The following is a 23,681-nucleotide window of genomic DNA, read 5'->3' on the forward strand; positions in this document are numbered from 1 at the left end:
TTATATTACAGACCCAATGTGTTTAATAAACTACAATGTGTACTGCAATCTGTCCAAAAAGATCCCTTCCAACATAAAAAGAAAGAAAATCTAATACAGTTTACAGGTTTTACGACAAGAAAAAAGAAACAAAAACCTTCAGGAACATAGAAGTGCACAATTAAAAGCTCTTAAAATAAATGATCATTTTATAAACTCTTTGCGTTTATTTTCCATTTTGAAAAATAGACAAAAAACATCATTTTCAAGTTGGGTTGACAGAAAATAACCACATGTAAAATTAACACATAACCACATTAAGAACAACAATAAAAACAAACCCTGGAGTGTTATTTTCACAAACTGTTGACCTGCTTTTCTTTTTTCAACCATTCATTTAAAGAAAACAAAAAAAATATTTGAGGACTTTCCTCAATAACCTGACATTCCTAGATAAGGTAAGAAATGAGAGAATGCACAAAAGGGAATCCGTTTAAAACTAATACTAGCATTACATTCTGTACGAATTCAATATACACTTTCTGTATTTCCAATAAAAAAAGAAGTGTTGAATAACAAGTTACTGTGTCCCTATAGACATGGCAGGCATGAGTAAAACCTTAAGACCAGCCATCATAGCTTATCCATTGATTTTGTCCTTTTTTGTTACTAAAAATATTCTTCCTAATATTCTTTTCCACACTATTTGTTTTAATACTGAAAGATAATCTCTAGGAGTTGGTATGTAAGTAGACACACTGGCACAGCAGTTTTTGTGCTCAGCTGTAAAACATAATTTATTTAAATCCTTCATGTAGTTACCATGTAGAATAACGCTTCATATTTTCAAATACCCAAACTGATTAGATTAGCTTTAAATGAGTTAATCTACTTTGGGATTTCACTCTGCTGAAATTAAGTGTTACAAGTCACGACCAGTACAGTTGTTAATTTCCACAAACAAAATTGTCCAAAAGAAATTAAAAACTCAGTAAAATGATGAATTATGGCAACATAATTTAACATGTGTGGAACAAGAAAAAAGAAGGTCCTTTTCTCCTGTTTAACTTTGGAATAACTATTAAAAACAAAGCCACAGTTTTTTACGGCGTTGCTGTGTGACACCATTCTTACTTTTGCCCAGAACTGAACTCCATTCAGTTCCACTGAGAGCCATTTCTTCGATATATGAGTGGTGACTCCCTTCAGCTTCGTGTGCACGTCTAAGGTGATTCTCCTTAAACTTAATTCTGTGAAAACAAAACAGTGTCTCAAGTTGAATATACCAGAACAATTTGTGAAAACTGATCATGAAATACACTATTAAACCTGAAATATTTTAAGTAAAACTCACCTATTTTTTTATATTTGTCAATACTGATGGTGGCGAAGAAGGCGGTGGACTGAAATAAGAAAAAAAAATTACAAATACTGCTGAAACTTTGATAATTAGATCTGAACCTATTCAATAAATAGCACTTTTTATGTAGGTAAAAAGTAATTACTGAAAGCTGTTGTACTTTAAAGGTAGGGTGTCCCATTTTCTTTTAAAGATCAACAATTAGTGGTCATCTTGGTTGAAGATATAGATGCTAACTACTCTTTAATCTCTACCTCTGCATAAAAATCATCAAATAACCACTTTACACATATGTCTGCAAAATAGAGGTTGGGGCTAGAGGAGGAAATGGGGGTGAGCCTAAAACGTCCCACCTAGGCATAAAAAAATGATCATTAAAAAAACCAAAAAAATTAAGGAGATAAGCCATTCTAGATAAAACTCCCACACTGTGCAGTGTCTGTACAGGCATCCAGTAAGAGCCTTAACTGGGCTCATCCATGCAATCAAAGTGCAGATGTGTCCAAAGACAAAGATGGCTTCATTGTCTTAATAAACAGCCCCCAAGCATTGCAAAGCTGTGGAGTTTACTTTTCTTTATTAGTTTACAAATCTGCAGGAGTTTATATTTATTCAGTTAGATTAGTTAGTTACATTTATTTGTTAGTTCCTTCAAATCAGAGTTGTACAAATTTGGCTATCAAGGGCCAATGCCCTGCTGGTTTTAGATGTTTTCCTGTTTACACTCACCTGGCTCAAAATAGTGGGTTATAAACAAGCTGCTGATGAGGTCCGTTTAATTTGAATCAGGTGTGTAAGATAACATACAAACATGCAAGGCAGTGGGCTCTAAAAACAACATCACTACAAATCTGACTGAAACTAACATGCAAATATTCCTGCTGGTGCATTCAATAGGTTTTCTTATCATTTTCACTCTCTAATGTAAGACAACTTTCACTGTAATGTAAAACAAAACAAACTATTAAACAAACTCAGAAACACAAATGAAGCACAGGTAAAGAAAAGGTTGAGCATACCTGCCAACTTGCCTGGAGGCATTCTCAAAAAACTTGGTTTTCGATGCAACACTGCAAAGCAAAGATACGTGACATGTTGCTTTTGCACATTTGGTTCACAGAGACTGCAGATACATTTGAAAGGAACCTGCTAGCAGCTTTTGTCATGCAGCTGTCAGCATTTCTTTCATGCTCAAAAGCATTTTAAAAATCAAGAAAACCCCAACTGGGGTCTTCTTATCTGTAGAATGTTAACTAACAAGCTCACAAACAACAACCTGCAACACAAATAAGCAGCACAAATAAGACATAAACAAACATCCATTCCACTCTTTAGGCCTCAAAATGTTCCATGATTCTCCACAACTGTTTGTGCTGGACAGGTAGTACACACCGGGTTTTATTTCTGCTCATAAAAATACAGATTACCATTGTTGTAGTGATATTGGCATCAGCACAAAAGAATGGCCACATCATCAGCTTGAGATTTAAGATAGAAAGAAAAACATCTCCTGTGATGTTAGGAATGTAAATTGCATCTATGGTTAAATTTCTATTAAAGTGTGGCTTTCCTATTAGTACCACTGCCAGCTTTTCTCTCATCTTCATGTCATGCATTTGATGGCTTTGATAAACAAAGCTACTTCTGGTTGAGTTATTCTCTAAAAAGCATAAATTCACAGGTTTGCACTGATTTAATGATAATTTAATCTGTGTTTTTGTTGGTTTTAATTACAAACTTGTAAATTCAATTTACATGCAACTGCATGTATATTGAATTTTTCCTCTCAACTCTGTATTTACATACCCAAGAGCACCAGGCAGGAGACATTTGTAGAAGCACTTACTAAGATGTAGCAGTGGACTCGCTGCTGGCTGCACTTAGGAGCTTTTGTGGAGTGGGGCATCTGGAGGGGGGTTCAGGAGGCCTGACGGGGGGTCTACAAATGACATTTTTTTCTGTAGACCTTGTTCTGGTCAGACCATCAGAATCTCCTAAGAGACAAAAACAATACAACAGCTTTATATAAGACACGAGAAATGTGCAGGAAATCTGTATAAAAGCAAGCTGAAAACTTTTACATTTACATCAAGTTATAACTGACAGTCCACATAATATTTTGGTGGCTAGACTCTAACAGTTTATGGTCACTGCTGTCATAATTATGAAAGGCCGTGCAGAGATAAAAGCGATGACAGAGTAGCTAGCACACTGGGCTGCTTTGGTGTTGTTTCAGCCTGTTGTTTCCTGTCCATTTTATGTAACTAGGGGCATGCAGGGCAAGTGGTGCAATTAAAAATTAATGAGCTGGATGGAGTGAGCAAGTGGGTCAAATTCTAGTTTTTTTCCTACCATCAAAATAAAAGAAGGGAAACCAAGAAGGAAAACTCATAATCACCTCAGTTAAGCCCACTTTGTGTGATCCTGATAAAAATACAAAATTGCAGTACTCGGCAGCACCACTAAGCAAGCAAACAGGCAACACAAAGACCACGAACCCTCCAAGTTCAAAAGAGCTCCAAATTGGTTGGACTGGGTTATCAAAATAAATAAATAAACTGAATATCCCACAGACCAGTATTATTACACTTATTACAAAATGGAAGCATCATAGCACTATGACAAACCTGTAAACTCACACCAGGGCATTAATCAAGTAAAGAAGAGCTTGTTCACAAATAAAGCTCCTATGCAGGGACTGGAATGTCTGTTTACAGGAACAATTTAGGTTATTAAGGAAAACAAACACTGTTAAAAGAAAAAACTAATTTAGAAAATTAGTTTAACTACCCCAAACTACCCAGAGGCGCTATAATCAGCAGAGAGTAAACACTTTCTTTTTAGTCATCAAGGAAAAACATGTGGCTCAAATCAAACCCCTGATCACTTGCACAGTGAAGCACGGAGGGGACAGCATCATGCTGTGGGGATGATTATTAATATCGTTGGGCTGGGAAACTGGTCAGAATTAGCACACAAACCTCAGTCTGAATTAAAATCTGTGATATGATTTCTGTAAACCAGCAGAACTGATCCAGCTAAAATGAGCTAGATCAGTTTAATCTTGAAGAAAAGAAAATTCCAGAAGGTAGAAGAGCCACACTTAAAAGAGAAATACCCTACAAGACTTGCAGCTGTAGTCCAAGTCTATTTTAATCCCAGGATGCAATGCGAAAAATAAATAAATACAAGTTAAAAAAAGGATAAATTTATCCTTTAAATGTTCATTGCATTGTTCCTTTGAATGAATAAAGTAGAATATAAAGCTTGTGTAATATTATATGTACTACAGTCAGTTAACAATGACTAATCATCTGAGGTAAATTTATAAAACAAGTATATCAGAGAGCACAATAAAAAGTCACTGTTAAAGCTGACCGTGTATCTCTTACGGGCAAATACGCCAAGAATATTAGTTTTTCCTCTTTTCTCAAACTCAAATCAAAACCTTGTTTTTTTCTTTCACTGTACATAAAGCTTTTTTTAATCCACAAATTTAATATAAAAAAATAGAAACAAGTTAATCATTTTCAGTGGGATTAAAACGGAGGGTTTTGCATACCTTCTCGGTTGGCTGATGCACCCTTTAGAGATGGTTTTCTGGTCTGAAACGATGGTACCCTGCTCACATAGACCCCAGACTCTCCATTTGCTGGTGAGGAAGGATCTGGCTTTTGCCTTGTATCACATGTCTTCATAGCATCGAATTCTGTCTGCCGGTCCAGACGATTAGCTGATTTGGGGATTAATCCTTGTCTCAGTAAAAGTTCTCTTGGAAGTGGAGCACAGCTTACAGGTTTGGTCCGCTTTAGGGGAACAGGGTTTGCAGAGCCATCCCCGTCCATGATGGAGGCGTCATTCTGACCATCTGTTACAGAAAAAATAAAAAGCACATAAAATGTTTTCAATTGTGATCTTCATCTGATGCAAACTTCAGCGCACAAGCCACAAGAAAAATGTCAATCCCAAAGATGAGATTTCAATTTAAGCTAAAATGGTAATACAGACATTGGTGCAGCACTTCACTACAGTGAAATTACTTTTTTCATTAACTTAATACATGCTTTAAGCTCTGTACTAGCAGTCAGTAGTGAGTTAAGAGATGTAAATATCCCAGTAAAAAGGGAATGAGCTAACTGTGCGTCAAATTTCTTTTCTACAGTCTATAAGATGGAGTCACACCCACTTGAAGGTGTTTACAGACAGAAAATTGCATGATTTATCCTGACAAAGTGAAAAAAACAACTAACGTGAGATAAAAAATGTAGAGTAAATGCATTTATTTTACTTGAAATAAGCTTCCCAAAAGAATCAAATTATTTTCTACCAACATTAAAAGAAGAACACATAAAAAAAAAATATTTGACAAACAGTTTGCATGTTTAGTAATATCTGATAATTACTAGGATGAACACACACACTTCAATAAATCCCATTTAGAAAATGTCAAAAAATGACCCTGCAGGTACGCTGTGGTGCAAGTCTTTATAAAAAACAACAATTTGAAAAGGGAAAAAAGAAAAACATTCAAAAAAATCTACTGTATGCTCAGCACAAACAGAGGGGGGTGATGATGAGGATGATGGCAACAATCAGGTCGACAGGGGCTAATAATTACTCTCTGTGTGCTGGAAGTGGTCGTGACTAAGAGCTTGATGAACACGGGCAGGCCGTTTGGAGATTGTGATGGGCTGTCGCTTCCTCGGGGCGATCCGCGGCGGAGGGACAGGTGGGGCAGCGCTATCCTCTGGCATGCAACTGAATATCTGCAATCATAAAAAAAAAAAAAAAAAAATAAAAGGTTAAATAACTGTTTGGTTTAGGAGCTGCATTGTCAGCTGCGTGTAGCCATTTAGCTCTAGTGAAGAAGTAAAGTTATTCCTGTCTGGGAGAACAACATACAAACAAATATACTGAAGTAGTTACAAAGAACTAGGACACTGACAAAGTCCTCAGCTGCTCAATAATCCCACTAAGAAGCATTAAGCTGCAGCCAGTAACCTGGCCCAGTGCAAGAGTTTCATCTTGATGAACCATTTTAAAAATGCCAAGAGTAATAATGTCAGCTCACTGTTTTCTGGTGTTAGAACAAGACTATGTTTTGTCCAGCACTACAGATCTTGCCAAAACATAGCTGGTAGTATTTGGACTTCATTAACTTTAATTACAGCCAGGTTCAGCATTTAAGCTAAAAACTATAGTAATTACTGTAATGCAGCTGTAATGTAACAAAGAATTTTCCACACAAGAGATATGCAAGTGATAAGAAAAAAATAAATGAAAGTTCCTGTGAGATGGACAAAATATTTTGGCTTCAGATGTACCTTTTTGTAGTCCTCAATCAGAATCTCAACCACAATGTTTTGGAACTTGATATCAAGCATGGCCGCCACCGTCTCCTCCTTCGCTCTCATGAGCGTGGGTCCAAAGATTACAGCCATGTTTGAAGGAGTCATCCGGTTTTCATCACTGTGGCTGCACACACTGTCAACAGATGCAAGGTTGGTTTAAATAAAAATGTAATTTATCACAGGAAGGGACACTGAGCTATGTGAGCTAATTACAGAAGCAGAAAAAAAAGTTTTATTGAAAGCAGTAAAAAGACATGTCAAGTACTCACTTAACCAAGTGTGTGATAAGCAACTCCAACATTTCCCGGTTTTTCTCTGGTAGTTGGTAAATAATTGAATGGATTTCACTTAGTCGTGAGTCCAGGCTCTCTGCCTCTGTGACACAAAGATAACTTAAAGTTATTTCACTCAAAAACATGTTTAGAGCTTGTAAAAAAAAAAACACACACAGTTTTCCCCCCCTGCAGTTGTGGATGGAAGTTATTGTGCATATTGTGAATATTTCTCTCTCCTCACCATCTAGAAGCTGTGAGATTCTAATCCTGCTTTCTGTCTGTTCACCTGATGCTGATATTCATCACATATTGTTCCTTCTGTGTTTAGAAGGAAGCAGCTTCACAGCTTTAAATTCATCCTGCTGATTATTTATCTTTTAGTTAGTAAATCCTGAACATTTTATAAATATATATGAAGAAAGGTTGGAGAGCCCTGATGTAGTGTTTGTAAACCAAAATTTGCTGCATTTTCTTTATATAGCTGTAGGCCTTCTTTTAAAGGAAAGAGACATTTTGCGCATAACAATGCAATTAATCGCAACATGTCATGCGATTAATCGCGATTAAAAATTTTAATCATTGCCCAGCACAATTTTTTTTAATATTTAATTGATCTTATTCATGGTCATGTGGGGCTGCAGCCTATCCCAGCTGCCATTAAGCAAAAAATGGGGTACACCCTGTGCAGGTCACCGGTCCATGACAAAAAAATACATGCTTACTCCTCAGATCAATTTATAAAACGGCAATTAATTTTACATGCATGTTTTTAGAATATGGGAAGAAGGAGGCGTAACCAGAGAGAACCTACGAATGCGTAGGAAAAACATGCAAACTCCACACAGAAAGGTCAGAGCAGGAACCTTCTAGTAGCAGGGTGACAAGACTAACCACAACATCACCCCAGGACTGAAAGACCTGCTTTACAAAAATTACTAATAACACGAACAAATTAGTAACTCCTACTTTTCACATCTTACAATCATTTACATAATCTTATTATATCCTAAAATGTAGCTGAAAATGTGTTGAGCCCAATATGAATTAAACTTTTATATTTTTTATTTAATAATATGAAGTGGGGCATAATGGCCCGCTGTATATATAAAAAAAAATAAAAGTCTTACAAGTCTGAGCGTTTAATTTAATGAGGAGGTCCTCATTCAACTAATGAATGGCATTCCCAGCTGCCTCAATGCAACAAGCCAACAGAATGAGGCTGAAGCTATTAAAACTAACTGCCTTCTCAGTTTTACAATAATACAGTGTGAAAGACATAAATAAGCAAGGTTCAGATTTCCTTTAGCTCCCAGACTAACACAGAACCCACCCTCTAAATCTACACTGCAGTACATTAACTGTTAGAAAAAGTTAATAAATCTATTTCAAGTTTTTAACTTTTCATTAACCTCAACCTCTAAGCTTTCTTTTTCTATCAAGAGAGAAGCAATTGCATCCATTGGATTCTACCTATGTACCATATTTAAACATAAACATGTCTTACTTGCAGCACACATGAGGTCTCCATGCAGATTGTATGTCATTATAGGTTCAGACAGACTCCTGTGAACAAATAAATGGACAGAAGAGAAAATAATTCATACCATCTGACACATGTAACACATTTAAAGGCAGCAACATCTAAAAAACGCTGGAACAGGGTGATGTTTATTATTGTGTAGCATCCCCTTTTCTTTTAACAATTGTTCGTAAATATTTGGGAAGTGAGGTGACTAGTTGTTGGAGTTTTAGGAGATGAATGTTGTCCCATTTTTGTCTGATGCAGGATTCCAGCTGATTAGTAGTCCTGGAACTTCATTGCTGAATTTTTTGTTTCATCATGCACCAAATGTTTTCTATTAGTGAAAGGTTTGGACTGCAGGGAGGCCAGTTCAGCACCTGGAGTTTTCCTGGGAAGCCATGCTGTTGTAATTGATGCAGTATGTGGTTAAGCATCGTCTTGTTAAAATATCCAAGGCCTTTCCTGAAAAACATGCCTGGATGGGAGCAGAATGATGGAGCTGTCGCAGATCTGTAAGCTGCACCAGCCGTAGGCACTAATGCAACCCCACAGTCAGAGATGCAGGCTTGATCTGTCCACCAATAACAAGCTGAACAATCCCGCTTCTCTTAAGTCCAAAGGACACGACAGCCATTGTTTCCACAGAGAATTACAATTCCATGATTTTAATTCATTTTACCACAGAAGTTTTCCCACTTTGCCTCAGAGCATTTTAAATGACCGGGTTCACAAAAGGCTTCTTCTCTACATGACAGAGCTTTAGCCAGATTTGTAGATTGCATGATGAACTGTGTCCATACACTTCCACGTGAAGGCCCAAAGATCACAAGCATCAAGTTTTAACTTTTAACTTTCCTGATGATCCTCTATTCATCTTTAAATGCTCCTCCAGTGTTTGTTATCTGAGCCAATTACCTTTCCAGCATTTTGTTGCCCCTCTTCCAACTTTTTTAGATTTGTTGCTGCCTTCAAATTTGAAGTGAGCTGATATTTTCAGTAAATGATAAACATGTTTCAGAATCAGAATCAGGTATGGGTTTTTGAGATTTTTTAAGCATTGTTTTCTGTTATTATATACATTTTACACAGCATCCCAACTTTTTCGTAATTAGGGTTGTTTTAAGTGTTATTACCGTAGATTCTTTCTAATGTTTGACAGTTAGGAAGATACTTGGAAAATCCTTGGCAATCAGGGCAAAATTTCAAATGAAACAGACTCAAAATTGACTAAAACATACTTCATAATTAATCATTATAAGTGTATGTTAGACACAAACTCATTCAGGCGCATTCACACTCAAACAAACCTCAGATAAAATTTCAGTGCACTTGTGATGGTTTTAACATCCCAGTCGCTGCTGTGGAGATCCACATCTCCTGGATTTGCAGGGTCTATGAAAAAGAAAAGAGAAGCATTAAGAACCATCAAAGAACTCATGACATGTGCTAGCCGTGTTACATACCTTAAAATCGAATAAATAAAAATGCTCTTATGTTTTTACAAATTTCTTACAAAAGACGAGCAAAAAAAATTATTTATTTAAAAAAAGGGCAGTGATGGCTCAAAGTTAAAATCTTATGTACACGCTGGGATGGGTGTTTGTGTCTGAAAGTTTGTCTACAACAACTGAACTCTTATCACAGTCTAAGCATCTTACTTACTCTTATCTCTTATAAAATCACTACTCTTATTAAAATGTTATCTTGTTTAACGTTACCTAAATCCATCAAAACCTAAACATCCAAATTCAGATAATGGGTGCCATGACAGTCGCCATCTTTGTTAATCCATACTTATATAGCCTCTGTAAACCCTCAAGGGCATATGATGCATGATTAGACGAGTCTTCTGCTCAAAACATGTAGAGCACCTGCCACTTACTGCAGATGATGGAGACATCTGAAGAATATAAAGAATTAATACAGGAACAAGCAACACTGTTGTTGATGCTTGCAGAAAATCATTAATTGTGGAAATGAGTAAGTTAATATGTTTATTTTACTTTTTAGCACTCCCTTAGTGTTGTCCAAGTTCTATAAGGTGATTTATAACTCTCATTCCTTTCACTGAATGTTGTTCATAATATTATACTTTAGCACCTAAGAGTTGGAGTGGTCCATGGTGGGATGTTTGGTTTCATCACCCATGTTTACTGGTGTTTGCACTTGCACTGAGTAAAAAACTAAAAAGCAAATAAAACCCATTTGATGTTAACTGCATATACATCATCTATGAAAATGATATCAGGCTATGAGCAGTTAGCAGTTTCAATTTACCATCAGTTATAGCTGACTAACATTTATTCAATACCAATCATATCAATTATTTTATTATTTTATTGTTGCATATCAACAGGGTGGACATCTCTATGATGATCTAGTGTGGCTAAAGGAGAATCACCGTTGTGGTTTGATTAACTGTCAGTCCTGGTTCACCTCTCTGCTAATATACATCTTAAAACTCAACAGAAATTTGCAGATCCTGTTATGCTCCACAGTCGATTAATATGTCTAAGTGTGGAAAATGGAGTGATGGAGCACATATTCACAGACTCACATCCTTACCAAAGAAGGCATTTAAAAGCTTCTGCACTTGGATGTTGCTGCCAACTGTTCTGTAAACTCCTTCCTGTGTGGCTCCTGGAAAGAGCAGAAGGGAAGGTAAAAGGCAAAGAAAAGGGGAATATAATCTGGAAAATTACTATAGAGTGGAAAAGTACCACATGCTGTTTCTAAGACCGAAAAAAGATGTTCTTTCCTTCATTTAACAGCTCAGTTACGTCCTGATGGACGGAGTATTCATTTCCATCATCAAAAACAAACTGTGCTGCTGGACAACAAAATGTAACCACAGAAATCTAATCGTTCATATTTAATGTGCCTGTGTTGGTAGGTTAGAATAAGTTTTAGCTTGCCTCATTAAAAAAGTAAAGAAAGAGAACTGATGATGAAAATGCTTTACAATCTGAAATAGATTGTAAATCAGACTATTAATGTCATGACAAAAAAACTCTCCCTGAGAACTGCCAGCGAGTGGTGTCAGCATATGACTCAACAACGCCCCCAAAAGGTAAGTGAGAACAGAAACAGAAAAAAAACAGTTGGCACAGAAACGTTAAACGGCGCCATTTACCTTTTATTTCAACGTAGTTGATGCACTTCCGCACAAACTTGAATCCAGTTTCATTCAGTTCCACTGTAGATACAACCCCCAACCAAAGACAATTAAGCCCATTTCACAGAAAACAAACATTTTCATTACAACTTCAGACATTTAGGGTATTGCTGACTTACTTTCAGCTTGCTTGTGAATTGGGGAATGATAAATCTGAAAAGAAAAACAAAACAGGAGTGAAGGCAGCGGAGCATGTGGAAAAAATTACCAATGTGATTGATGTTCATGTCTTTTTTCCTAATAAAAGCGGGTAAAACAAGGAAAAAATGAAGTCAACATGTCCAAGCCAAAGAAACCAACTTCATGGACACAGAAAACCATCAGGGCAGAATGAGATTATGAGCATTAGTTACGATTGTAGTAAATTTAAACAATATATGTTAAGAATGACATCAGAGAGGGGAGAAAATTTCAAACAATTTGATTCCCTTGCTTTATGCACAGTTGTCAGGAACTCAGACCAAGATAAATCAAGCTGAGACCAGTCAGTCACTGTCATTTTGGTTGGTTTTATATCAAAGCTTTGTCTGATTCTTTCCCTGTAATAGCTCCCTCCTCCCTGCTCTAACATATGTCAGAGGTCAGGGCCAGCTACAGAGCAGCTGGAGACAGTAGTGTCTTGTTCAGGGACTCTTAGTGTTTGTCATGGCAGATGTGTACTTGTGAAATATCGCTGCCATAACTCGTCTTTGATTTTGCTTTTGTTACGCAAGTGTGCTCTGTTTAGGTATCTTCACTGTGCAACTCCAGCACTGTGCTTCAGGACTGAAACCAAAAATATGCGTGAAAATGATTATGGAGATGCCAAGGTGATAAATTACCAGCAGCAAGAACTTTTTCCCACCAACATTTGGAGCACTTTCATTTGCGGCTAACAAGAAAATGGTCAAAATATCCATTTGCTTTGGCAATTTGGGAGAAGTACATACAGGCATTTTTCTCTTATTCCCAAATGCTTTTAAAATGTTTAGACATTAAATAACTGATATTCTGGGATGTGAGATCAACCCTGTCGACTTGCTGGGTTTGAGATGTGAGAATATTGGCCTAAACATTCCTGGGAACTTTCACACATCAGACTTGTTTTGGCTCCAAAGTTTAGTGTTTTGTTTTTTTTTTTAAATAGACAAAAACATCTTAGAAATTAAAGACAAAGCACATTTACTGTAGCTGCACTCAGGAGTTGATTTAATTATTGAATAATCTGCAGCTAACTTGATTAATTAATTGATTAGTTGTTTATTCCACCAGAATGTTGGAAAAACTCCTACAACAGAAGGTGCTACTATGAAATTTAAATGTTTACTATACATTTTTTATCATATATAAACAAAGACAGAAAGATTTATAACAAAGACCAAAGTATTAGCACTTGTACTCAACCTACTTGGTTAATTAAACTAATAATTCTGCTCTGATAGTTAAAATAATTCAAAATATGATTAAATAATCTTTACTTATTGCTCTGTAAGTAAAAATATTTTTTAAAAAGATGCATCTTTTACAATTTTAACTGGTACGGACATGCAAAGACCAGATGAACGTGCCGAAGACAGCAGCAGACACATCTATACGGTCACTGTGGGAGCAGCTCAGCCTGCAGTGCAGAGAAACTTTGCTGGAGAATTTTGGGTCAAACTGTGGAAAAGTTTGCTGGGGAAACTGTGCAGGAAGGGGGCACTGAGAAGTGTGCCCTTTCTTATTTTTACATCCTTTATTTGTTTTGTCCACATAATGATGAGAACTGAAAACTGAAATTAAAATAGTCCTTAAAAGGGGAATCATTTCTCGTTTTTATTTTTTGTGCATTATTTTACTAGTAAAGCACTTTAATGTGTCAATGCCTCAAGCCTTCTGAATACAAAGAGACTGGGAACAACAAGTTGTCAGTGTCTACATGGATGGATCCATTAGCATCTCAATATTGATTTTAAAAGCACAAAGAATGCGGATTTAGCCGACTATTAGCCAACCTGGTGCTGTCGTTAAAGCTACAAACAACTAAATAAGACAAAAAAAATTATACGTTATCTCAAATATCTGTAATAGTGGAAGTAAATGTGAGCAGACAAGCATGTTGTTTTACAAAAGCACAAAGGAATAAACACTGCTTAACTAATACTATTTCTTTTCTACTGTAAATTTCTCTGTCAACAGGTTCAACTAATTTGAGAGATAATAAAAAGATAATTAAAAAATAGGTTGTGGCGACAGATTTAACAATAACTATATAATCAGAGAAGATTAATCCTAAATGAGAAGCAAAGCCAACTCACAGGCTCCTTTCCATCCATGGCTTCCATCCACAACTTTCTGTCGCCTTCCGAAAGTGCTTGGAAAGTGACCGGTGCGTTTCTATGACAACAGGAACAATTGCCATTAAAAACAGGCAAAGGTTGCAATTTAATTATTCAGCTGAAAGGATTTACTGGGTTGCAACAGTCAGCCACTGTGAGCATCTTTAAAAAAAAAGTTGCATATCGTACACATTTTTCAAGCAGGGTTGACAAAATAACAAAAAGACCCCAGGAAGAAATGTCTTTGAAGGATCTTGTTTGCATCCCATGTGGCAGTGATTGTAGTAAACCGGATGAATAAGACAAGCAAAATGAGATGATGAAAACTGGTTGCTGCAGTCAGTCTTCTACAGAAACAACTAAATCAAGTGCCAGATTTTACTGCTCTTAGGCTAATAAATCAATTCTTAACCAAAACAACTGTGCAAAAAAGATGACATTTTCTTCTGCCAACTGCACTGATCTCAAAAAGTCCTGAAAAAGTTCAACTTTCACAGTTAAATAGAGAACCCTGGTTTCAGATTACTGAAACACAAGATGTGTTAGTAATTTGATACTTTTTCACTTTCATTCTGAAGCAAAGCTCATTTACTGTAATCAAAGGGGTGTGTGCCAGCAGCTCAAACATTTCAGGTATGTTCTAGCAGGTTTTCATTTGCCTTAAAAACCACCCTGACCTCACAGCATTAGCTTTTACATTAGACAGTACTGCCACCTGGAGTTTAACAAATGGCCGACTACTTAATTTTCAGTTTACAGATGTAGTCTAACTCCTAATGCATAATTTAAGCTGCTTTTAAACTTTTAAAAACACTCAAGTATTTCTGTGGGTTTCAAAAAAATGTCCATTAAGTGACAGAGCAGCCTATGGCTTAATTAGTTATTAAAATGCATTTTGTTCCAAATGGCCTGCTTATATAAATATGAGCTTGTTGTGTTCCTTCCTCCTGAAACTACAGACTTTGCCATCTGTTTCCAGAGCAGGCCCAGGGCTCAGGGATTGTTTGGGCTACAGTCCATTTAGCCTTCACACGCTGTCCTTGTAAACCACCTGTTCCCCCTCGCCGCCTGAACCTGTTTATCCCAAAGGGCTTTCGGGTTGCCTCATCACACGGTTTCTCAGGATTTGTTTACGCTAACCTCTCAACGGTTTCCACGTCAAAGCAAAAGCGTTTGTCTATGGACTCCGTCTTCCGCCGGATGCAGGATTTCAGAGTGAGCTGCGTAGGGCCCTGCACGGAAAGAGAGAAAGTTGGAAAGTCATTAGAAAGCCTGATGGAGCCAACAACCGTAATGAAGGTGGTCTAAGAAAATAAACCTGAGTGAATGCACTTATTGTGAATGAAGCACCTGTTTCATTGCAGGCTTCTGTTCACAGGGCACCATGATCAGCATTCTCCCCTCCTTGTGATATTTGCAATAATATTTGACCCATGATACACCCAAAGCCCCTGGTGGAAATAAAATGGGAAAAAACAAACAAGATGAGCCTCGGAAAGAAGTAACAAGCATTGCATGGACGTCCATCACACTTACACTTCTCCTGACAGTACAGATAACCTTCCATTGGCAGAAAATTGTGCATTTTAGAAATCTGAGATGGGCGTTTCATTCTCTTCATCAGCTCCTCCAGCTCCTCGCAAGTGCTCTCATAGTGGTTTCTTGTCTGCAGACAAAAACAAAAAGCACTTAAAAATGTCCAATTAGAAGCCATTAAATCTCTCTAATTGCCAGTAACTCCACTTACATTCTGCAAGCTGAGCTGCAGTTCCTGCTTGTAAGGCATGAAGTCCTGAGTCATCTCCACCGTCAGGTTGTTGAGTGTTAAAATGCTGTGAAGAAATGCCAGCACCTGTCCAACCAAACCAATAATTACATACCAAAGACTGCTGTTGCAAGTGTCAAAACATAACAGCGATTGTTAGGAATTGTTATATCTCCATATCTATCTAGCATGTAAAGCATTTCCTCAATCCAATGCTAGATGTGTGTGGCAGTAAAGAGATAAACCTCACGATGCACTCACCGGCTCCACAACATCAAACTTCTTCCTGTCCTGCACTTGATGGATCTGGTAGACATACTCCACTGACGATTCACAGAAATTGGCCCACTCTTTGTCGAGGATGTCATCAGCCTGAAGAGAAAATCACAGACATCTTAAGTACTAAACAGAAACAGTGTCATGCTCAGCTTTATGTTTCAGGATACAAGAAATACTTCTACGTCACCCAACCTCTTGAAGTTGACTCTCCTTCTTTTTGGCAGAAAGATTCAAATGTTTATCTAACTGGGAGTAATATTTTTCACTCTCTTTCTCAAACTTCTTTTTCTTTTCCTGCAGGAAGAAGAAGATGGGAGAGTTTGGTAAGACTTAATCAAGCAGTATTCTTAAATTCTCGCAAAGTATTTATTTCTCATACATTTTAATGTCTATTTTTCCACTTTAAAAGCATAGATCTTTAAAAACGTCCACAATGCAAACACAAAAACACATCAAGACTATTTTAGTAGTTAAAATAGTTAGCGCAAAATATGAAATGAACATTGATTAAATCCTGCATCTAAATGAAGCTTTCAATAAACATCTGCAACAAGATCACCAGACAGGCAAGTATTAACCATAATAATCTAAATTAATCTCTCAAGCGCTTGGAATTATGTTAAAAACATCTATTTAGAAAAACAGACTGTTTGCAGTAACTGTGTCATTTTTATGTCTAAAGGAAACAGGACAGATATGTCTGTTTTTTTGGGGGTTTTTTTTTTAAGGAAATGAATATTTCACATTCAGCATGCATGCAACCTGGGTAACACTGACTAATCCTTTTGAGGAAGTAGCTTAAAAACTTCATGTTTGGTGTGAAAGTAGCTCAGGGAGGGTCTATAGATTCTCTCAGCATGCAAAAAAAAAAAAAAAAAAAACACACACACACACACACACACACACAGATCTAATTATGAAACCACTGAAGCATAGAAATAGAAGCCAGTGCTGGCCCAAGAACTGACTACTTTCCTTCAAAGAAATGATCACTGCTAGATCTAAAAATAATAATAATAATAGATTAGATTTATTTAGCGCTTTTCAAGGCACCCAAAGCGCTTTACATTGTGTATCCATTATTCATCCACTCCTCACTCATACCTGGTGATGTTAAGCTATGTGTGTAGCCACAGCTGCCCTGGGGCAGGCTGACGGAGACGTGGCGCCTACGGCCTCTCGACCATCACCGAACATTCATCCACATTCATTCACCAGTGATGCCAACGCTGATCTCAGGGATCAGTTACAGTACTCACTTTTGTTACTCCGATCTGATCCTTTCTGAACTTCTCCAAAGGTTTGATGAGGAGATCAGATGCATTCTGAACCTTGAAATAAAAAACACTACTCTTAATAGAGCTTAATAAATGGATCTGTAGCCCACTGCCATATCCACCTAACACTGTTTAAACAGGCTGTATTTGCAAATGTCACTGTTAAAGAGACATTGTGTAACATTTTTTGTTTACTGGCCAATATCGATGTCTGCATGTATAAATGTATTATCGTTGGTGTATTAAGACTTCCGCTAATGATCTGACACATTCTGGTAAGCAAAGAATTTTAGATTTGTTTATACATATGACGGTTAAGCCGGGCAGCACCATGATGGTTTGCCATCTTTAAATTACAGTCACCGGCAGGGACAAATAGCACCAACTATGCATTTTCCCTGCGAGCCAGGACAGTGATAGAGATGTGGGACGGGAAGATAAACAAGAGGAGCTTACTACCCCAGCAAATTGGAAAACCTGTTAAATTGTTATTGACAAAAATGCAGGACCATGCATATGCAGCAGCAACACAGGAGACGTTTTCACCATTGCCAAAAAGGTGAAAAGGGGGACTTAAAAGGCAGCGTGAACAGACGATATAATAGGGCTAGCCTTCCCCAGGTAGAAGGAGCTCAAGACAGAGAAATATTTTAAACAGGATGCTAAAGTTGCCAGCTTTCTCCTCAACAAGTAAGTCAACGGTACTGCCTAAATTAGCCTAAAGCTAACCTTTTTTTCCCCCTTTTTCATTACCATGGGTAGCGTAACAGTAGTTTCTGCTACAATACACCAGCCTCGTTGATACTGAAGTGCATGTTTACGTGGTTTCAGTCACTTTCATAGTCACGGTAAATGCAATAAAGCCAGACTTAAAGCCGGTGGGAACGCTTTATAAGCTGGCTTTTACCGTGACAAAAAGCCGGTGCTGTCTCAACGCCAGTTTCCTCATCCAGATCTGCCCCCCCTGTGAGAACCATTCTTCCTTCTGAACACAGAGGAGCCATATCCGACAGTGAATTTCCATCCACCAGATGTTATCCCTCTGACCAATTATGATCCAGAGGTAAATTCTTAATCTGAGTGTGTTAAGTTTGAAATACATTAACTATGTTACTGGTTAATACTTCTGTATTTGTTTCATGGTGGTCATATATGTTTACTGTTATTGTGAAGAGGGTGGAAGTCTGGTTGCTGATATTGTGAAGTAAATGGAAGAAGGTGAAGATGTTGTGAATATGGCTGCGGTGAATAAAGTAAATGTTTAACTTCAGAAGAGAGTTCTTTGTGTGTAACAGAGTGAAAACTTTATTAACTATCCGGTGACATGCTTTCATCAGTGTTGTCGAGGCTTTTTGAGATAAGGCAGCTACCGTTTGCAATACGTGTTTGAGAAAGTGAGTTGAAGAATGCAAGTTAGAATACAACACACAGTTCCAATGTTAGATGGCAGTAATTATTACACAATGTCCCTTTAACATAATGAAAACAGTTTATGAATAAATTAAACTACTCTCAGGTGTTGATTCTGATGCACCTCAAACCACCTGACCTGTAGTTTTAAATTTGGATCTCTATCCAGCCTGACCGGATTTTCTTCTTCTATGACAACGCATGTTTTGTTTGTTCATTTGTGAAATGTCAAGATTCTCTGGTTTGTGTTATGAACACGGAAGAGGAAATTATAGAAACATGTTAAACAAAAGCAGCCCAGCAAATACAAACTACATGAAAATGCATCATGAGAAAAGCAATGTGGAACCTTTAACAAAAAAAATAGGAAGAACAAAACCAAGAGGGGAACTGATACCCAATTACCAACATTGCTCTTAACTGTGCCACACAATTACTCAGTCAAGCTCTCTGGGTGTTTGTTCAACACCAAAAATAATACACACTTTCTATTAAATCATGCATATTTCTTTATAATAAATGAAAGTTGAAAATTGCTAGTTTTTGTAACAAAGCGAATCGTAGAAGAGTTATCTTTAGAGCAGGATATAATGAAGTGGTCTCATTTATCTAATGAGAGTTCAAATAGGATGCAGAGACAGCTTGGAGGAAGCTGATAACCCACCAGCATCATCCTGTCGTTCTCAACTTCCTGCAGCAGACCAGCAAACTCCTGGAATGACTGAGCTGGAGAGGAAAACAAACAAAAAAGACTAAAGTTTGATATTAGATACAGAACTAAATAATAATAAAGCATTCAATGTGTTTCTAAACGGTCCTTTTCTCTTACACATTGAAACCGCCAGAGTTGGGCATCTCTTAAAAGAAATTCTCCATGATAAAAGTAATAGTAAATATTAATTGTGTGAAACAGCTTGTCTTACTAATATTAATTTCATCATCTGTCAGGGAGTCGCCGATGAAGTCGAACTGGAATGCACTGAGAGTCTGGGAAAACTTCTGCACTGCCAAAGAATAGCCTGTTAAAAACAAGATTTATCCCAGTTACAAACAACTAAATGCATCGCCAGAAGGGTCTTCCCATTTTATTTCAAATAAACAATAATACAACTTCTTTATTTTTTTCTGCAATTTAATCCAGGTTTCATTGAGTGCATTGCAGGTTCATTAAAAATGCATTTTTTAAGTAGAGAAAGACAGACGTCTTTAGCAGGATTCTGCAGAACATCAGCAAGTAGTCGTTGATTGATGCAATCATATTATCTCTACTATGTCTGGCTGTTATCATGAAAAAAAAGACACTGTCAAATCAATACTGTACAGCATTTAGCTCTGGAACTTGGCCAATGTATCCCATATAATAAATCTCTTTTTTTCTTCTTCTTCTTCTTTTTTTTCTTTTTAAATCTTTTCAGTTTTTCCATTAATTGGTGACCAGAAAGCTTTTTGTTATTTATTTTTTTTAAACTTATGATTCCTTAACTGTATTTAATGCATAAAGTTGATTATCATGGAGTGAGATGATGATAATAAATAGAATATTAGTGAATCTTTTGGTGCAGTTTATCTCTGCAAAACCGTCTTTAAGACAATACCTACAATGACAGTTTCTGTTCTGTCATTCAGGATTTTATGGTTGAGTCAGACAAAACATACAGTATTTTCCTTGTGGGTGTAAGACATCTACAGTAATGTTTGCTGACACTGGCTCTGCTCCACAGTTAGACTGGTCCTATGGTGCAACAAGCTGCAGGCAAATTACTGCCAACATGGCATAGAGAAAAACGGGGAAAGATGCTAATCCTAATAATGGAAAAGGTCAGAAGACCTAAGTCCTTTACAGCGGAGTTGGTCTTCTCCAAAGGGAGCACTAAGCACCTCCCTGAATGTGCCTCTCCCACGTTGGTCCTGCAGGCCCAAAGAGGCCCGCTGATGCGGACCCTCATCACACCAATGCAGTGTGCAAAAGATTTTACTGAGAGAAAAAATAAAGATGCACGCATGCTCACCTCTGATTGCAGTAATTACACTGTTGCCATCTTTTATCAAGTCTTTCAGAAATTTGCTGGTCCTGTCCAGCTCCAGTTCATAACACTTGAGAGTCTCTCTGAAGTCCGGACTGTCCTTATAACAATCACTAAACTCAAGAGGAGGGTGCCCCATCTTCTGGACGCCCGCTTTTCAAGAATAGAAGCTCTGGTTTTGTTTTGTAGACGCGCTGCCTACGCTCGTTTATCGCACACTGCTCATTTTTTGCTCGGTTTTGAGGCGACTCGAAACTCCAGTATGCTCTTAGGAGCACAAACCATGGTTTCCAGTGGAGCCTGCGGTAGCCGCTGGTGAAGTACAAACCAATGAAAACAGTAAAAAGATGCTCGGTTTAGCTCCACTTCTCTCTTTGCTTCGTCTGGCACTCTGTTTACGCTTCGGTTTAATTGTATTGCGATCCTCTTGGCTACTTTTTCCTTGTTACAGTGTCGTGTTGAGAAGAGCGGCTAAATCTCCCCTTGGACGCGTACCATTCCAAAATATTCCACACTTCCAAGAACCCTTTGTCTGTCATTCGCCGACGTTTGAAACAATCTTTACTCTTTTGATGCTAACATATAGCTTTTACAATGGATAACACTGATTTAGATAGCACAATTTACTCTATGAAATATATTAACGCATTTAAGACCCATAACGTTTAGCTAAAACTTGACAGAGAGCGAAATGGGACAAAACCAATTGGCTACAGATGCACAAAAAACTTCCCATTTTCCACACCCAGGAGGTTCTTAAAGGGGCTGGTAGGCTCGAGCTGTAAATGCTGCCTTCACATGCTGCGGGATTTCTGAGAGCCTCGAGCTGTAAATGCTGTTTTCGGATGCTACGAGATAGATAGATAGATAGATAGATAGATAGATAGATAGATAGATAGATAGATAGATAGATAGATAGATAGATAGATAGATAGATAGATAGATAGATAGATAGATAGATAGATAGATAGATAGATAGATAGATAGATAGATAGATAGTTTTGTCTTTAGTTGTTATATTGTTGTGTTATAAGTCAGACCCTGCCTGAATAAACAAAGTAGTATCTGAAGGTGCTAATATGTCTAAATATTTTCAAAGAAGACTATGATACAAATGTATTCAAGACAGCTACTAATCCAAGGCAGACACGCCCACAGTGGACGGTAGATAAACAGGTCATGTGAACACACACACACTGTGACAGGTTTTACCTGCACATGACTGGGTGTGTGACAGCATTCAGCAGGATTATGATGATGTAATTTAAATAACCTTTGTTAGAAGGCTTGCACATTGGTAATCTCTACAGCACAACAGCCACAATCTTACAAGATTTTTAAACATACAGTTTGGAAAAATCATGTAAATACATCACAGAAAAACCCAAAAATATACCAGCAGTGTTGGGGAAATACTGTTTAAGGTTGCTTGATTCCCAGTTGAGTATGCTAACACCAGAAATGCTACATAAATATAACTGCTCACTCGACCTCAGTCATTGTTCACTTTGCTTCATTTGTATAAATCAGTGGTTCCCAAACTGGGGCGCGGGCCTTGCCGGAGGGGGTGCAGTTAGGCTAAATAACACTTATAGTTTTTGCACTGCTAGCAAAACATGGACAAATTTGTGCTAGTGCAAATGGGCAAACAATGATAAATTAACAACCGACATGCAAAACAAAAAACAAACAAGGCATATCTCGTTCTAGCCTTGACCAGGTAATGGTCAAGTAATGGTAATGGTCAATGATGGCTAAAGGAGAGTGACCACAGTACATTTTATTTTTAGCCAAACAAGTTGTACCAGTTTGGGATTTCTCACATCCTAAACACAGAGAAAAACCTTTTGATTACTTTAAAAAATAAACTACTGAACTGTCATAAATAAAAGAGTTATTTTACTGAAGCAGCTTCATCATCTAATGCCCAACTAACCTGATGTAGTTTGCAGTTTCCTGGTTTAAACCCCTCACACTATAGTGGAGGAGTTGATCATTCCCTCTGCCACTGACATGGTTTTAACTATAGTTAATGAAGTAGCAGCCCGTAAACTAAAGACTATTTCGTGGCCCATTTCTTCGAACGTTTTATGGTAAGCATCGGGGTGCATGTGATAGTGGGATTGTTGGGGCTTGACATTATTTTTGTTTATGAAAAGGGGGGCTCTGTAGAAAAAGTTTGGAAACCAAAGGTATAAATGAAGATGTTTACTATCAAAGCACATAAAGAGCTTGTAAACATGAAGTTTGTTTTATGCCTAAGCAATCAGAAATAGGATACAAAAAAGAGAGACAATTGTCTATTTGAGAAGAGAGCAAGTGTTCTTGAAACTGTTTTTGACCTTTTCAGGTACTAAATAATTTTTCTTTTGGCTAAAAACAAACATAAAGGGGTGTTTTCATATTTAAGTGTTTCCAGCTATGTTTCCAATTTGTCTTTTTTTATTATTATTAAAGTCCCTACTTCAATAAGAGTAAAGTTTTAACTTTACTTGATTCACAACAGTGAAGGATCTTCTTGTTTCCTCCATCTTCACTCCTGATCTCACATCTCTGCAAGGTGAGAGTATCTCCACTGCAATGCTGCAGTTACTGTTTATGAACTCCAGATGTCATCCTGCAGACTGACTTAAACTAGGGAGACAGTTAGCCCACAAACACACACTTTATGCTTATTATTCAAATCCACAGGTTTCATTACATGTATGCAACCAGTCAAGCAGCTTGTTATTTTTTAAATATACCAGTCTTGGACCATTACAGGAATCAAGGCTTCCTTCTGGACAACTTTTAATGATCTGCAAAGAACAAATACAAAGAACAAAATTTAAAAGATATTTAATTTTGAAACTGGAGGCTGATGAGTTTGTATTTTTATATCCTACAGATATCCTTCATGATGACGTGGTATATGGAGTATATATTTTAGATTATATACAGTTGTGTTATGTTCGCTGCCCTCTCTTA

At 37.3% G+C, this 23,681-nt stretch overlaps 1 protein-coding gene across 2 annotated transcripts; it reads right to left on the reverse strand.

Moving 5' to 3' along the window:
* Positions 1 to 7: 7 nt before the first annotated feature.
* LOC121653847 (oligophrenin-1-like) lies at positions 8 to 21,374 on the reverse strand. 2 transcript variants are annotated; one of them, XM_042007548.1, is made up of 24 exons: positions 20,700 to 21,374; positions 19,614 to 19,709; positions 19,355 to 19,416; positions 17,263 to 17,334; positions 16,196 to 16,297; positions 15,986 to 16,096; positions 15,707 to 15,811; positions 15,496 to 15,625; positions 15,310 to 15,410; positions 15,100 to 15,191; positions 13,939 to 14,017; positions 11,782 to 11,815; positions 11,621 to 11,683; positions 11,053 to 11,127; positions 9,795 to 9,879; positions 8,470 to 8,528; positions 6,960 to 7,065; positions 6,664 to 6,823; positions 5,958 to 6,105; positions 4,902 to 5,207; positions 3,186 to 3,330; positions 2,359 to 2,409; positions 1,334 to 1,382; positions 8 to 1,229 (listed from the first exon to the last, which is right to left on the reverse strand). In XM_042007548.1, the coding sequence occupies exons 1-23, from the start codon at positions 20,851 to 20,853 to the stop codon at positions 1,334 to 1,336; spliced, it is 2,385 nt and encodes a 794-aa protein (XP_041863482.1). In that variant the 5' UTR covers positions 20,854 to 21,374; the 3' UTR covers positions 8 to 1,229. The 2 variants fall into 2 exon arrangements, with proteins under 2 accessions (XP_041863482.1, XP_041863481.1); XM_042007547.1 differs by having other exon boundaries at positions 3,186 to 3,333; positions 20,700 to 21,373.
* Positions 21,375 to 23,681: the final 2,307 nt, after the last annotated feature.

This window comes from Melanotaenia boesemani, chromosome 15, assembly GCF_017639745.1.
Source record: "Melanotaenia boesemani isolate fMelBoe1 chromosome 15, fMelBoe1.pri, whole genome shotgun sequence".
NCBI classification, from domain to species: Eukaryota; Metazoa; Chordata; class Actinopteri; order Atheriniformes; family Melanotaeniidae; genus Melanotaenia; species Melanotaenia boesemani.